At 46.7% G+C, this 14,750-nt stretch overlaps 1 protein-coding gene and 1 long non-coding RNA gene across 8 annotated transcripts in view; one reads left to right on the top strand and one right to left on the bottom strand.

The window, feature by feature from the left end:
* Window positions 1-12,852, bottom strand: part of nr3c2 (nuclear receptor subfamily 3, group C, member 2) — a 61,474-nt gene extending 48,622 nt beyond the window's left edge. Inside the window, exons 1-2 of one of the 7 annotated variants that reach the window (XM_035531696.2) lie at window positions 12,608-12,852; window positions 8,819-10,553 (exon numbers count right to left, since the gene is read on the bottom strand). In XM_035531696.2, the coding sequence (XP_035387589.1) occupies window positions 8,819-10,533 (1,715 nt within the window). In that variant the 5' untranslated portion in view covers window positions 10,534-10,553; window positions 12,608-12,852. The other 6 variants (XM_035531694.2, XM_035531701.2, XM_035531693.2 and 3 more) reach the window with 6 other exon arrangements.
* A 42-nt stretch (window positions 12,853-12,894) lies between these two features.
* Window positions 12,895-14,750, top strand: part of LOC145660353 (uncharacterized) — an 11,510-nt gene continuing 9,654 nt past the window's right edge. Inside the window, exon 1 of the long non-coding RNA XR_014126611.1 lies at window positions 12,895-13,027. This is a non-coding gene — a long non-coding RNA (uncharacterized LOC145660353). The remainder of the gene's footprint in view (window positions 13,028-14,750) is intronic.

Genomic DNA, 14,750 nt, shown 5'->3' with positions numbered 1-14,750 from the left:
GAATGAGGCTGCCTCTCTCCGTTGGACTGCTTGGATCAGACAGCGTTCCACTGGAGCTGTTCACACAGGCCATAACTTAACAAATTATCAGAGCAGATGTGAGCTGCAGACATGCCTGGATCAGGGATTAGACCCTCGCTTGCATCAGTGAGATTTATGAGGTTGGGGTTTATTACAGGAATTTACGTCAAGCCTGAATATTTTCTCTTCTTCAGCTAAGCTTTTTATCATAACACAATCAGAATATATATTACGATAAATATTTTGTGGAAATATTTTTGTTTCATTTTTGTGGATATTGTGTCTGGACTAATGTAACTGTCATTTAATACTCTGTTAAGTCACACTTGGTGACCCCCCACCCACCTGTATCACCACCTCATACCCACACCTCTATCCTACTCCCCTAATGTCAATCACTCAGCTGCTTTTTAACTGATGCTTGGTGACCTCTAAATGTGGTTTATTACACACCAAATACTACACACCAAATACTACACACCAAATACTACACTCAACTGCTTTTGTCCATATTTCTCTGCCTTCTTTCTCTCACTGGTCTTTTTTTGCTTACTTCAGCCATGGGGGAGTTTGTATCTAGAACATTCCAGTTGGAACTGTAGAAGAGACTAGCTTTTTTACAGTCCCAGACCAAACAAAACATTCTCTCTCTCTCTCTCTCTCTCTCTGTCTCTCTCTCACACTCACACACAAATTCTCACTCCTTTTCTTTCTCACTCTCTTTATCTCTCTCACTGCATGTATACATCACTCTCTCCACACCCCAAATGTGGCTGAAGTGTCTTGTTGGAGGAAGAAAGTGAGCAATGCACAAGGGCTCAGAGAAGACAGCCATGGCCTTCACAGATGCAAAGTGTGGAGGGTGGAGCAGTGTAGCGTGTAGACCGTCCCTGCCATGCCCACGTCACGCATGCATGCACACACACACACACACACACACACACACACACACACCAGGGCAACGCAACTGTGGACTCAGCAACGTCGCACACACACACTAGTGCAACACGACCGTGGACTCAACACGCTGTTGTTGTAGCAGCTCTTCACTATCGGTCTGAGTGCATATCACAGCACTCACCACGGGGAGGCGTCACCAGAACCGTGTGCCCTGCTACCGGACCCCACGGCACAACTACCAAATCCAGGATCACCTGTAACACCTACCCCTTGCAAGGCTTCTGGGGCAGTGTGGGGCTGTTATTTCAGACCCTGCCAGCGACATTCCCATGCCACTGTTGCTCTTGTCCTGCATCCTCTCTTGATCTTGGTCTCTGAGCTTCTCTGTGCTATTGTGTCCATTCTATGAAGCGGCACTTGACATATGCCTGTGTGTTTTGACCTTCTGGGTCAGTGTGTTTTTGGCCGTCCTCATGGGGCAACGCTGATTTATAACCTTTATGTCTTAAAGCCCCGTTATGAAGGGGTGTGGGTGTGTGTGTGTGTGTTTGGTGTTATTTTTTCATAAGAACTAACTCGACGTAGCACAATACAAAGCGTGTGTGTTTCTTTAAGATGAGCCTGGGAGCTGGGTGTGTGTGTGGTATGCTTTCTGGGTCACATTTGATACCACAGCATTGGCCATTTGGAGCGGTTTGTCGGGCGTATTCAGACCTACGATAGTTCCGCGTGTGTAGTGATGTAAACCGCTGGGTTTCCGGTTCTTCCCACCCACCTCATTCGGGCTGACCGGACCTGACCTACTTTGCAAACAACCCATGCGGAACAATTAACGCCTCCCCCCCCCCCCCCCCCCCCGAGTGCTTTCATTAATAGCCGCCGACATTTCCAACAGTGTGGGTGAGTTTGCCTCTGCCTTCTCTCACGGCGCCTTATCCACGGACGAACAGAACCTGCCTTTAGCGAGGAAAAAAGAAAACACGCCTTTGCAAGACTTGAGCGAAGCTGCCCTGCGTGTGCTCAGACCTGCAAGGCCACGAAAGGGAGGCTTCCATACACACCCACACGCAGACCGCGAAGCACATCCACACATTCTCTTACTCTGTATAGGAGCTTTAATGTTGACCGGCAGCTTGTGCATGTTTATAGGAGATCTGGGGTTACTCATCACAGCGACCGATTGATAATGTACACGCTGGCTTCCCCCTCCCTTCTTCAACACATCCCTGAAAAATTGCTCTAACGCATCGGAGCCTGAAGGTGCACTCAGTGACAGCTCTATGGCACAGCCGTATTAAACTGGTGCCATGTAATGGAGATTTTAGCCATTGTACTAATGCAGAGGTGAAGTCCTCTCGTGTTCCAGACAGGCAGGGTTGTGGTGGAGAAGATGCATTTTCTTTCTATCTAGCAGAAATCTCTACTGTCTCTGTAGGTGAGAACGAAGAGAAAATGGCAAAATCAAACTTTTGCAGGGAACCCAACTTTTCTGCTAACGAATCGGTGGGCTGGAGACAGTCAGCCAGAGACTTTCCTTCTGCCCATCAGAAATCTGGCACAGTCCCACCAAGGAAGGAGTTCAAATGAGGACAGACATTCTCAGCCCAGATTCCCAAGCGTGCAGGAACTACACTTTTATTAGTGTGCCAACCTAGTGCTGTCTGTGTGTGTGTGTGTGTACACGCACGCGCGTGCGCACTTCACCCAAAAGAGAATGTGACACTGCACCATTGTTAGTTGGTGGGTAGAGAGTGTGTGTGTGTGTGTGTGTGTGTGCGCGCACACCATTGTTAGTTAGAGGGCAGTAATTTAAGTCGAGAGCAATTTTTCTCGGCCACACTTGATTTCCTTTTCAGGTAAAACAGGAAAAATTCATCTCACATCAGTCTGTGCCCTTTTGTATTCTGATGTGGTGTCGTTATCATTCAGATTTTATTTGAATGATAATTCAAATTAAAGGACTGATGTATAGTTTTATTTCAGGTTAAATGCTGCAGAAAGTTATAAAAATTCCCTGGACAAGGTTCATTAAACTATGAAAAGTTTTCCTAGTTTAGTCTAAACTAATAGTTTAGTAGCTGGTGACTTTTTTTCTTTCTACATAACACAGGTAATGCTGTGTGTTTCAAAGAAACAGAGACATTCTAGATTGATGAGATTAATTTGAGCGTTGATGAGATTAATCTGAGCAGAACTTCTGACGACGCTAATCATACAAGGAAGGGGGTAATTGCAAAGCTTTTTTTAAACATTACTGCTGTATCTAAGGGAAACTTGAGACTGAAAGAAACATTTGTAATATGAGAACCTCATGCTGGGTTCTCAAAGGTAAAAGAGTTTCTCACTATGAAATCTTTTCTTTACTACATCTAAACCTACTTATTTAAAAAGCAGCCCTAGTAACTCACTGGCTATAAAGAAGCAGCTGTGTTTGAATGTGTGTATGTAGGTAGGTGTGTGCCTAAGTGTGTGTGCTGGGGGGGAGGTCACCTGTCTCTGAGTCTGAGACTAGTATGGCATGAACCTGTCTGTAGTCCTCATGCATCAGAAAAGGATTTGCACCGTCAGGTATTAACGAGATATTAGCATCCTGAATTAATCACATCAGTGCCATCCATTAATTTTGTGAAAGAACATACAACTAGGAGCTGGTTAGTGCTCACACAGGGACGTGGCCTTTCATCTGCCTGAGCAACACTCCAGAGCAGAGCGCCCCTTCCTCAGGCCGCACTGGCCTGGACAGCAGAGCTCAGCCGGGATAGCTGCTCACGGTGCCCCACAGAGCACATCAGGACTGAGGACAGAGCACATCAGGGCAGGGACAGAGGACACAGCTCTGAGCCTCGTCTGCAGTGTGCTGATTTAAGCACCAGTGCATCTGTGCAGCTGTGTACTGAAGACTATAAATATACATTAAATATGGATTTACTCACGAGTGCAGCTATGGCATGAAGACTATATATAGGACATATATATTTATGCCCTGCTGAGACTGTGGTATGCTGGAGACTATAGTAACAGCATTGTGAAGTTCTGGAGAATATTACTGCATATGGGTGTAGATAATGGTGTGGCCATTACAGGTACAGATCTGTGTCTTCTGTAGAGGAGGTGTTTTAAGGATATGAATATGAACGTTGTAATTATGCAATAACTACATACCACAGTGATCAAACAGAGAGGTGTTCCTTTAAGCAGTCTGACAGAGTCATGTAACGGGTCAGTCTTCAGGTCGACTGGCTTGCTGTGTAAATAAACCCTCACCATGAACTACAGCTCCCTGGTTTACTGATCCTGCAGTAAACAGGACAGGACAGCCTAACAGCTAAACATCGCCTAAATTGACTGGAACATGATTAAAAAAAGGGAAAAATACCAGTGAGAAGATCCTCCAGCACAGGAAAGGAGGCCAAAAGCGTTTATTTAGGGTACACTTGTTTTTGTACTCTTATTGGCCGTATAGCAGTCGTACGCTCGTGAGATGAGCAGAGATAGTGCAGCGAAGAGTTCTCTGAGCCAAAGGCATATTTTCAACCCATAACAACACATCAAGCATGACAGAAGAAATAATCTGGAATAATCTCATTTGTTCGATGCTCGATAGGTTATTCACTCAGATGAGCATGAAAGCTACACCTGGATCTTTCTTTTGGTCAAATTGTCTTTATACTTACGCTGACTCGTGCTAATGATGCCAGACGCAGCCGGCCAGGCAAAGGAAAGCCAGAACATTCTGACTTCCAGAGCATTCCAAGATTTCCAGAGCATTCCGAAATTTCCAGCCTTTTCACTGCCACTGCTTCTGAGACTGCTTACTCAGAATCACAGAGAGCAAAAGCAGTACATTGTCGGCTTGTGAAGTTGATTCTCCTCAGGCAGTGGCATGTTGAAGGCCACAGCGGGGCCGTGCTGCCGAGTTTATGTACAGTAGGAATGAACCAATTTCCTGGACAGAGATGCAGCATTGAAGCTGGTGTTACACTGCCAAGCACAAATGACCTCAAAGTACGTATAAATCTGTACGTTTACACACACGCACGCGCACACACACACGCACACATACACGCACGCACACATACATACATGCACGCGTGTATATATATACTATGCTTCATCACATTTTCTGTCTTCTGCATTACACACCTTTTATTTATAAACTTGTCATGTTACAATGTTCAGTTAGTTTGTGGTAAGCAATTTATATTTTTCCAAGAAAGAAAAACAAAAATTATCCTTTTTTGCTTCTGGAGCAGTGACTGAAAAGATCTCTCCTCCTCCACCCTACGCACTCTCTCTCTCTCTCTCTCTCTCTCTCTCTCTCTCTCTCTCTCTCTCTCTCTCTCTCTCTCTCTCTGTGTCTCTGTCTCTGTCTCTCTCTCTCTCTCTCTCTGTTTATTTTTTTGGAGCTGTTACATAACATGTGACTGATTCAATAATGGCGGTGTGTGATGCAGATATCAAAGATCTGTGAGTAACAAAAGGCCCCTGTAATACATCTAGTGTCCCACTGAATGGAGGAGCAAGAGGGTGAAAACACGCAGACGTGAAGCATGGAGAGAAAGAAACATCTATGGTGTTCTGAATGAGAGAGAGAGAGAGAGAGAGAGAGAGAGAGCGCGAGGGAGAGAGAGAGAGAGAGAGAGAGAGAGCGAGGGAGTGAGAGAGAGAGAGAGCGCGAGGGAGTGAGAAAGTGTGTGTATTTGTCTAGAGCACCGTGCTGGGCTAGCTGAAGCCACCGGGCAGAGGTCCGGCTCACCTCAGACTCATCCCGTGTGACATTCAGGCTACACTGGATCTCATTAACCAGAGGATGTCTGTGATCCATGCGAAGCACTGTGACTCTCGTCACGTGGGTCGCCTGCAAGATAAACGTCCGTATCATTCCCCCTTCAGGCCCTGCTCTCTAATCGGAAGCTTCCAGTCCTTAAAACCCCAAGACTCGTCCCGAGTCTGATACCAGCAGCTTGCTGTGCTACAGTAGCCAGAGACTCTTAGCACTACTGTGCTGTAGTCTGAAGGCCCCTGGTCTGCACCCTGTACCAGTCCTAACTGGGCATGTAATGCTGACCTAGGATCAGCCCCACTGGCCTTAACCCTGATCTTAATTGCTAAAATAATAGCTGCAATGCTGACCTTAGTGTTGCATTAAAATCTATAATGCGTTTGACTCTCTGACTGGTAGAATTCAGGTCATGTGTTGCTCACAGTGTTGTGGTTATCGACTCAAACTCAGCAAAGTTATTCAACCATAAAGGCAGAAACAATGACATCATTATGTGGTACATGCAGGCACTATTATTCTTACTGTTAAGACCTTGAGGATAAGTCAAATGGATTTATTTTATTCATGTGGCAAAAATATTTAACCCTCTCAACGCAAACGAGGCTGAATTTGATCAGAAAGAAAGGGTCAAATAAGGTAATAAATGTCCTCCTACAGTTAGGAGGACATTTGAATGGGATGCCTTCATTTGCATAACTCCTCCCCTTAACCTGCACGCAAAACCAGTCTGCGGGTTTCTCCACTTAAAGAGCAAGGCACGGCTATGTAAATTATGAATGTGAATAATTCATGCCGGCTGTCCACAAGCTACTGTTACCACTGTGGTTACCTGCTGTTGCTGTTCAAACGTCACGCTTGTATCGTCACGCTCGACTACGACAGACTCAAAATAGGATCACTTTAAATAGGATTTTCTTTATGTAAAGTGGCCATTTAACTGACAAACAAGAACAAAGCTGAGTACCAGTTATGCCTAAAATTAGCGGGAAGTCTGTTTACTAAAACTACAACTAGACGTCCTGTCTTAATGTAGCGCCTTCACAGTGCGTTTGATGTGTACACCTGTGGTTGTTGGCCTACTTTGGAAGTTCTTTTCTGTTGTAGGTGACTGGTCGGCCTCTAAATGCGTGTCTGGTTAACGCTTTTGGAGCACAGATCTAGCAGCGTAGTCGAGTAGCAACTGCTCACTTCCAAAATAGCACCAAATAGAAAGACACTTCAGAAGACACCTAATCCATCACACACTCTGTCTTACTCCATGGTGAACTTCACAGGCATAAAGGCAACCAGATTATTATATATATATATATATTTTTTTTTTTTTTTTTTTTATTGTATCGGAGTTGCATTTTGCAACATTGCAACTACGTCATTGTGTCCTACACAGCCAACGTCATTTCTACGGATGTCACTGGAAGCTTGTGAAGCTGGAAACTTGCCCAGGCTCTGGTAACGCTACTTTTGATACGACAGTGATCAGCATCTGCATTTATTAATCAGACACTCAGTCTGAGAGCACCAAACAGACCCTTGGGCCTGTATGCACAAAGTATCTTAGTATTGGAAGGGCAGCGCTGTTCTGAGATCAGTTTTTGCAAAGCCCTCCAGGAGAACAGCATGGTTTCCTGCTCAACTCACAGCTGATACACTCACAGAGAGCTGATGAGTCATCAGGTACACCACAGCATCGACCGTGTGAACCTGCGTTACCGTGGCTGTGCAGGAATGGGGTTCAACCAGATCTTCCTTTACTGAGCCTACAACTTCCTGCAGTGTGCAAACCCGTAAAACATTATGCAACCCGGAAATGAATCTGTTGCCTGTCTGTTTATGACTCCGGTAATGAGTAGCTGTCATATGAGGTCAGCTCACTGCCCAGAATCTCGCAGCCTGTGACGGCCTGGGATGCGTACAGTATTCTTATCTTTTAATTCCATGTAAACAAAGTTCGCTCTTGCCTGTGCTCTAAGGTTACATAAGCACTTCACAGAATATCCCCGCAGTGACCCAGATGCCGCTTCTTTCTGCCTGAACTGTTTTGTTTTATTTTCCTGGATGCCGGAGCCTCATTTTAAACCAGTGAGATTCTGGCTGAACAGCTGTGTGAAGAGGTGAGCAACTTTCAACCTCTGTTCAAGATCAGTTCAGCATAGGTACTGTCCCTCCGTCCATTCATCCATCCATCTGTGTCTGTCTCTCTCCTTCCAATTCCTCTCTTTTATTTGGTTTTGTTTAGGTACTACACCTTGACTGTTTATATCACTGTTGTCGTTGCATTGCAGGATAACCACGTGATCCGGTGTTAATTATTTATGATGCATCTACACAATATCGGGAGCTCATAAACCTGTACCAGAGGACATGAGCATGGTGGGGGGGTTCTTAGGAAACGTCCTGATAACAACTGCATACATGTACATACGCACGGCAGATAAGAGCAAAACTTTGACTCCCTGAGCTCAGCTGAGGTCAGGGAGACATTTCCAGCCCCTCCATATAGTTATTACATTACAAATACTTTAATTCCATAAGTCAAACCAATGTATTATCATGCATCAATAATTTAGACCCAATTTCAGTTTCTCTCTGTATTCATCTTGGTTCATATACCAGTGGCCCATAATGTCTCACATTCAGCAGAATGAGTCTTGATACCAAATTCCTCTTTCCCTCCTCCTAATAAATATGCTGGTTTATTAACCACAGCCTGTTTCTACACCTCTAACTCATCTTCTCATCTCTGGGTGGAGGGTTTGTTTTCTGCATGACGTAAATGGCAGAGTTGCTTTTCATTTTCTTAAGTACAGTCAATGAAATTATTCTAAGCATCTGCAAGTATTTCAGCAAACTATCATTTTCATTCATGGTACATATTCATAATGTAAGCCGGTGACCTGACAAATAATACAGTGATAAAAGTGCCTGAACAATGATTATGTAATCAACAGAATCACAACCTTCAGGTTGAAATCTGAAATGCAAATTAATTTTCAGTTAGCTTATAACTATATGCTCTGTGCCACTGCTTTTCCTCTCTCTCTCTCTGTCTGTCTGTGTCTGTCTCTCTGACAAAAACGCAACACCAAAAACACGTCCACATTGCCTGCCTCTTACCTTGCCATGTTGTCGGAGAGACAGCCAGGGCCCGGGAATCCGTCCCCACGGGTGGACAGGGCACCCTGGGACACGCCAGGACGTGTTTTCCACGTCTCCATTAACGCCGTAACTGGAGAAATTAGATTCAACAAGGGGTTCGTCTGGTCCCGCACATCGTGCCGTGAAAACGACATTGTTCCTTGCGCTCCAATCTGGTAATGAAATGAGTGTCCTCCTGAATTAACCCCGACAATAGCCGACGTGGGTGTGTTGTTACTCTCTTGGTAATAGCTGCCATCACTGATCTCCTGTTTAATCCTCTTGGGCAGGCCATTGTTAGGACAGACACCAGGCTCGTAATCGCCATTAAGAGAAGAAACAGGAGGTCCCAGGATCCCTGAGAGACTATATTCATCGATATTATCCCTCAAAGACAAGTATGTCGTCTCTGTGGCTGGAAAGAGCCCCACGGGGTGCTGGGGTTCACTGTGGTGCGCGTTCATGCACGGCAGGTCTCTGCCAGGCTCAGTCTTAATCTGAGATGTGAATGGTGAATGCGGCATGTTGCTGTCACTGCTGCCCAGACACATGCTCCGGTAATTGGTGTCTGGCTCGTTCTTGATGTATTTGACCATCCCCATTGAGTCCAGGCCTATGTTGAACATCTCCCCATCCATGCCCTCCACTTTGGGGAACTCAAAGCCTTTGAAGTCCTGCTCATGGACCTCGGGGCTGTGAATGTCATTCTGCACCAGGCCCAGTCCGCTGGGAGGGCTGGACACAGAGAAGCTCCTGGACGGATTCCTGGGACTGGACGTGGCCATGGAGACTGCAGTGAGCGGGCTGGACACAGACGACCTCACGTTGGCACTGCAGGACGGGGGAGTCCTCACACTTCCCATGCTCTGGGGGCTGGACATGGGAGACTTCATCACATTGTGGGGGCTGGTCAGTGGCGGGGAGCCCACTGTGCTTGATTCCAAGGGACTGTAGTTGGTGCGGTGACCCAGACCCAAGCCGGAACCAACCGGACCCAGGCTGACCGGGCTGGCTAGGGAAGGGCAACTGGTGCCAAAATAGGTGGGACTAGAGGTGGAAGTCACCATGTTGTTTCCAATGGGGCTGGAGTTGGAGTTTTCGGTCGGGCTGGACAGAGCCGTGGCCAAGGCGGAGGGTGCTGGGGCGGAGCCTACCACACACTCCGCAGCGCTGCCATTGGTCAGCTGGGACAGGCCTGGGAATGTGGAGGGCGGTTTCATGCTGGGGCTCGCTGCAGCCCCTGACTGATTGTCCTCGGTTCCTCTGCCACACAGAGGGTACAGTTTCCCAGGACTACCCTGGCACCCTGCCGGGAGACCCTGCTGGCCGAAGGGGAACTCTGCCTCCCGGGCCGCATTCATATACAGGCCCATTGACTCAGCGACGGTTTTGGCCAGTTCTTTTGAGTCTGTCTCTGGCTTGCGGCTGTGCAGGGGGCCCTTGAACACGGGGAAGCTGAGCGGCTGGTTTGGGTTGTGTCGAAGGAGTGGCATCACAGTCTCAACCTTCTGTCCAGGGGTGGGCGGGTCATTAGGCAGGACGCTCGGGTTCACGACCTCCATGGGAACCTCGCTGCTCACGACACCTCCCTCTGCTGCTGTGGTACTGTGGTGTTCCACACACCCTGGCTGCTGGATCCATGTGCCTTCTGTGTCTGTACCTTCGAAAAAACTTTGGTATCTTTTGGCCTCCATGCCTGGATCATTTGATAAACCTGACAGAAAAAAAGCGATGAAAATTTAATGAGCGAGAATCATGTCTCTTTTTTTTTTAATCAGTCATGTATTATTTTTTAAAATACATTTATCACATCACAGTTAAGGATGACAAATACCAAACTAAACAAAAAATCACCATTAGTTACTGTACCTGAAGGTGTGTGTTATTACTGTACTTTAACACTTATGCAAGTTTATCACAAATACTGCACACAGTCATATGGAAAGTTAAGTCCCCTACGTGAATCTGCATGACAAGCAATTAATGCCTTAGAAACGATATTCTCCTACCAATTTTACTGTACAGTAAAGCAGTTTTTTTTAGAAATAAAAATCATTATGTCCTGACCCATAGCAAACAACTTTCTTTCACAAAAATCACAGCTTGCAAATGTTACCTGCAATCAGCTGAGAAACATGTCTTAATATTTTAACATCTTAAAGGTTTCTATTCATACCAGGTTGTTCACTTAATCCTGCACTTCGACCAAAGCTGCTTAAACGTTTACATAGGACTGTAATTATATTTGCATATTTTTGCATAACAATATATACAACAATAACTACATTACGTTTTATCTTGTAGCCTCATGCAGTACCGCTAACTTTTACATTAGAAAAAAACTTCGCAAGAGCTCACAGTTAAAATGTAAAGCATGACAGTCGATGCAAACTTTTCTGAGTTTAACGCCAGTTTTCTGGCCAGAAGCGTCAGCGGCGGAAGAAAACAATCACGACCCGACACGCTCGCCGGGGAGGGGCGCGAGCCCTGATGCGCCTGCCTTAAAGCGGAACAGATCTGATAGTGACAAACGTCTCGTCTGCGACTAGATCCTCGTCACTTTAAACGCGCATACGAGCGGAAAACGCTATGTGCAGTGATGGCGCAGGCAGAGCATGTCTATCGCAATACGCGCAAGTGGTTCACGCGAAGCAGCTCGCCCGTGACACGGGCGCAGTTAAGTTGGGTTTAACGCCGCGTATTAATTATTTTACTGCAAATCACAATGTCGACGGGACAATGCGACTTTAAACACATGACGTAGTTTTGTGCACATTTCTTTCCGACGGAGACTTCTCGCGCGCGACCATTGGGCAGAAGCAGGCAGCCCGTCGCCAGAAGTTTGTCACGCCACTCCCGGATTGGTCCGCTCGCGCTGTCATTCTGCAGCCACAACACTGCTGCGACACCGCTAGAAAATGGAAGAACCAACTTTAACCCGTCAAATACGCCACACTGCAAACTTTTGTTGCAATAAAACAGCGTTTTTGCGTCACTGGTCCCCGGCATGCTCACCTTCCCCTCTGATGACGGTGTCGCACTTCTTTATACTCCAAACCCCTTTAACATCCACACGATGACACGAAGTATGGTTCATCACATCATACCAACGTGCCCGTGCGTTGTGCGGGGTTTAAGATAGAGAAGTGCGCGGTGCTGGTCACCGCAACCTTGAAACCCTGTCACTTACGGTGCCCTGGCCGCGCGAGGAAACTAACGCACTCCGCTCCAAGTTTCGCGGAGCAACACGGTCCGCGCAGTGAAGCAGGGACGCTCGCTCACCGCGCGCAGGGACAGGAGGTCAACCGACAGCTTTTTTTCCCACGAAGGGTAAATGTCTCTAGGATTCAGAACATGTAATGTAGGCGAACCATCGACGCGGGACGGCATCAGAGATATCTGAGCTGTGCAAAGTTTATGGAGCCAAACCGGAGGCTCTGCTGTGTTCAATTTAGCCCAACTGTTCATTTACGACGGATAGGAGCGAATCGGTTCTGCGACGGCTTCCGTGTCGTCGTTACAGCTCGCGTTCATGTCGGTATAAAGTTGTCACACCAAAGCTGGCCGGCATGCACGCAGCCTTTCCCGTGCGCTCCTGTTAAGTTGCAGCTCCGCTCCAGTGCGGGTTTGTGTTCACAACATGACAAGTTTGAAACTTCACTGCCTCCGTAACACACATTTCTAAATACCGGACAGACAGACTGATTCATGTCCTCCCCCCCCCCATGAATGGATGTCCTTTCCGCGTGCAGTGCGCGTGGACCTTACCTTAATTAGGACACGCAGGTGGGTGAGGTTTGTGTTGCTGTGCAGCGCCGGGCTGCGACTACGTGCTGTTGCTGCACATCTACGACTTTCTGTCCTGACAGCTCAGCGCACTACTGCGCGCATGACGCGGAATCCTCAACCAAGCGGCACGCGCCGAACGAACCATCCGCCTCGAGAGCAAACGAGGCCCTTTCAGCAACGTCCGTGGCTCGTACGCATTGCTAAAAAAAAAAAAAAAAAAAAAAAAAATCTGACTGGCGATCGTTAGACTCGCGACAGAAGACTGACCGAAACAGCGAAGGACTCCGACTTGCTGAGCGACGTCATGCCGAGCGCGTGGGCCCTCCTACTGCACCCGAGCGCAACCGGAGCTCGGAGGGGGCGGGGAAGAGCGCGCGCGCTGTCAGCCGGTACGCGCAGGTAGGCTGCGGCTTTCGCGAGCGCAGGTCCAGAAGTAGGGCAAGGTATTTTAATTACGTGGGTGTTTGCTCGTGCATGCAGGGCGTATATTTACGCCATTCTTAGCTCTGCATCAATAAAATATGTTTCGTTGTTTCAATATTTAAGAAGCAAAGCAGCGTCAGTCGTCATGGAAACTATCAAATTCGTGGGTTCACTTAATCAAGCCTTCAAAACGTGGAAAATGGACGTATCTTTAATATCTCACCTTTGATCCCCCTCGTTTATACTAAATCACACGAAATGCCTGTTTCTACTGTACACACTTAACACACTTGGACTTTCCTCTGTGTTGTTTAATGTGCACGTTGAGTTTTTAAACTGCTCTTTGTGGACTAAAACTGCACTAATATTGCAAAGGAAGTCCTGACGGTTCAGTGTTTTGCACAGGTATGTGGCAGGCCTCAGTCCACCCGCACTATTAAAACGGCTCCTCCTAACTATGACAGTATGCAGTCAATAATAAAGCCATTATTATCACACCATTTTGACAAGAATGGAATATTCAGTAAGTACATCTGTCAGACTGCTAAAGAGACATTTTGAGAAATAAAGTGTGTGTGATGACATATATTTGGACATTGTGGCAGTCAGCAGCAAAAATAAGAGAACTAGTTTGGAAGCCTATTTGTCATTCACAGAATTTAATTTACAGTTACTCTGTGGTTGATTTAATGCACTGCTTCATAGCACACATGCTGAAGAAGTCACAGTTGGAGAGGTTGTATGTAATTTACACACACACAAATCCCCAGTGTTAAATCAGCTCTTGCTGTGTTCATTTGTCCAGCTGAGCTTAAATTAAAAGTGAATGTGTTAATTCAGTCTGTAGGTGTTAATTCAACACTGGGGATTTTAAAAAGCAGCCAGTAAATATATTTGGTTCTTAAATTCTGTAGTGTAGCTGTATGTTTAAAACCAGACCTGACTCGAGTCCCTCCTTTCTCTGCTCTGTTCTCGGTGCTCTAGTGGTTGAGTTGAGGAGCTGCTCTGTTCTCGGTGCTCTAGTGGTTGAGTTGAGGAGCTGCTCTGTTCTCGGTGCTCTAGTGGTTGAGTTGAGGAGCTGCTCTGTTCTCGGTGCTCTAGTGGTTCAGTTGAGGAGCTGCTCTGTTATCGGTGCTCTAGTGGTTGAGTTGAGGAGGTGCTCTGTTCTCGGTGCTCTAGTGGTTGAGTTGAGGAGGTGCTCTGTTATCGGTGCTCTAGTGGTTGAGTTGAGGAGGTTCTCTGTTCTCGGTGCTCTAGTGGTTGAGTTGAGGAGGTGCTCTGTTCTCAGTGCTCTAGTGGTTGAGTTGAGGAGGTGCTCTGTTCTCAGAGCTCTGGTGGTTGAGTCATAGCTGCAGGGGTTAACATACATATCTTACCCTCCCAGAAACCTGCTCCACTCCCAGATGTACACTCACAGCAGCATTGAAACATAAAGCTCACTAATTAACACAGTGTGTGTGTGTCTGTGTGTCTAAGGTTAGATGTGGGTGTGTGTTTGAACATGCATATGCACGCACGTGAGAGTGTGTGTGTGTGTGTGGGGGGGGGGGGGGGGGGTATATAAAATGTTTATGGATTGACTTCCAGGAATATTTGGTAGTTACAATGTTTCATACACACACTGAGCACTTTTGTGTGAGCTATTAATTCCTTGATCACAGTTTGGAAGAATTCACCAGCAGGTGGTGCCATAGTTCAG

Source organism: Electrophorus electricus, chromosome 12 (assembly GCF_041902795.1).
Source record: "Electrophorus electricus isolate QZ-2024a chromosome 12, ASM4190279v1, whole genome shotgun sequence".
NCBI lineage: Eukaryota > Metazoa > Chordata > Actinopteri > Gymnotiformes > Gymnotidae > Electrophorus > Electrophorus electricus.
Note: the sequence above shows the minus strand (reverse complement) of the source record. Positions and strands in the feature narration are given on the sequence as shown.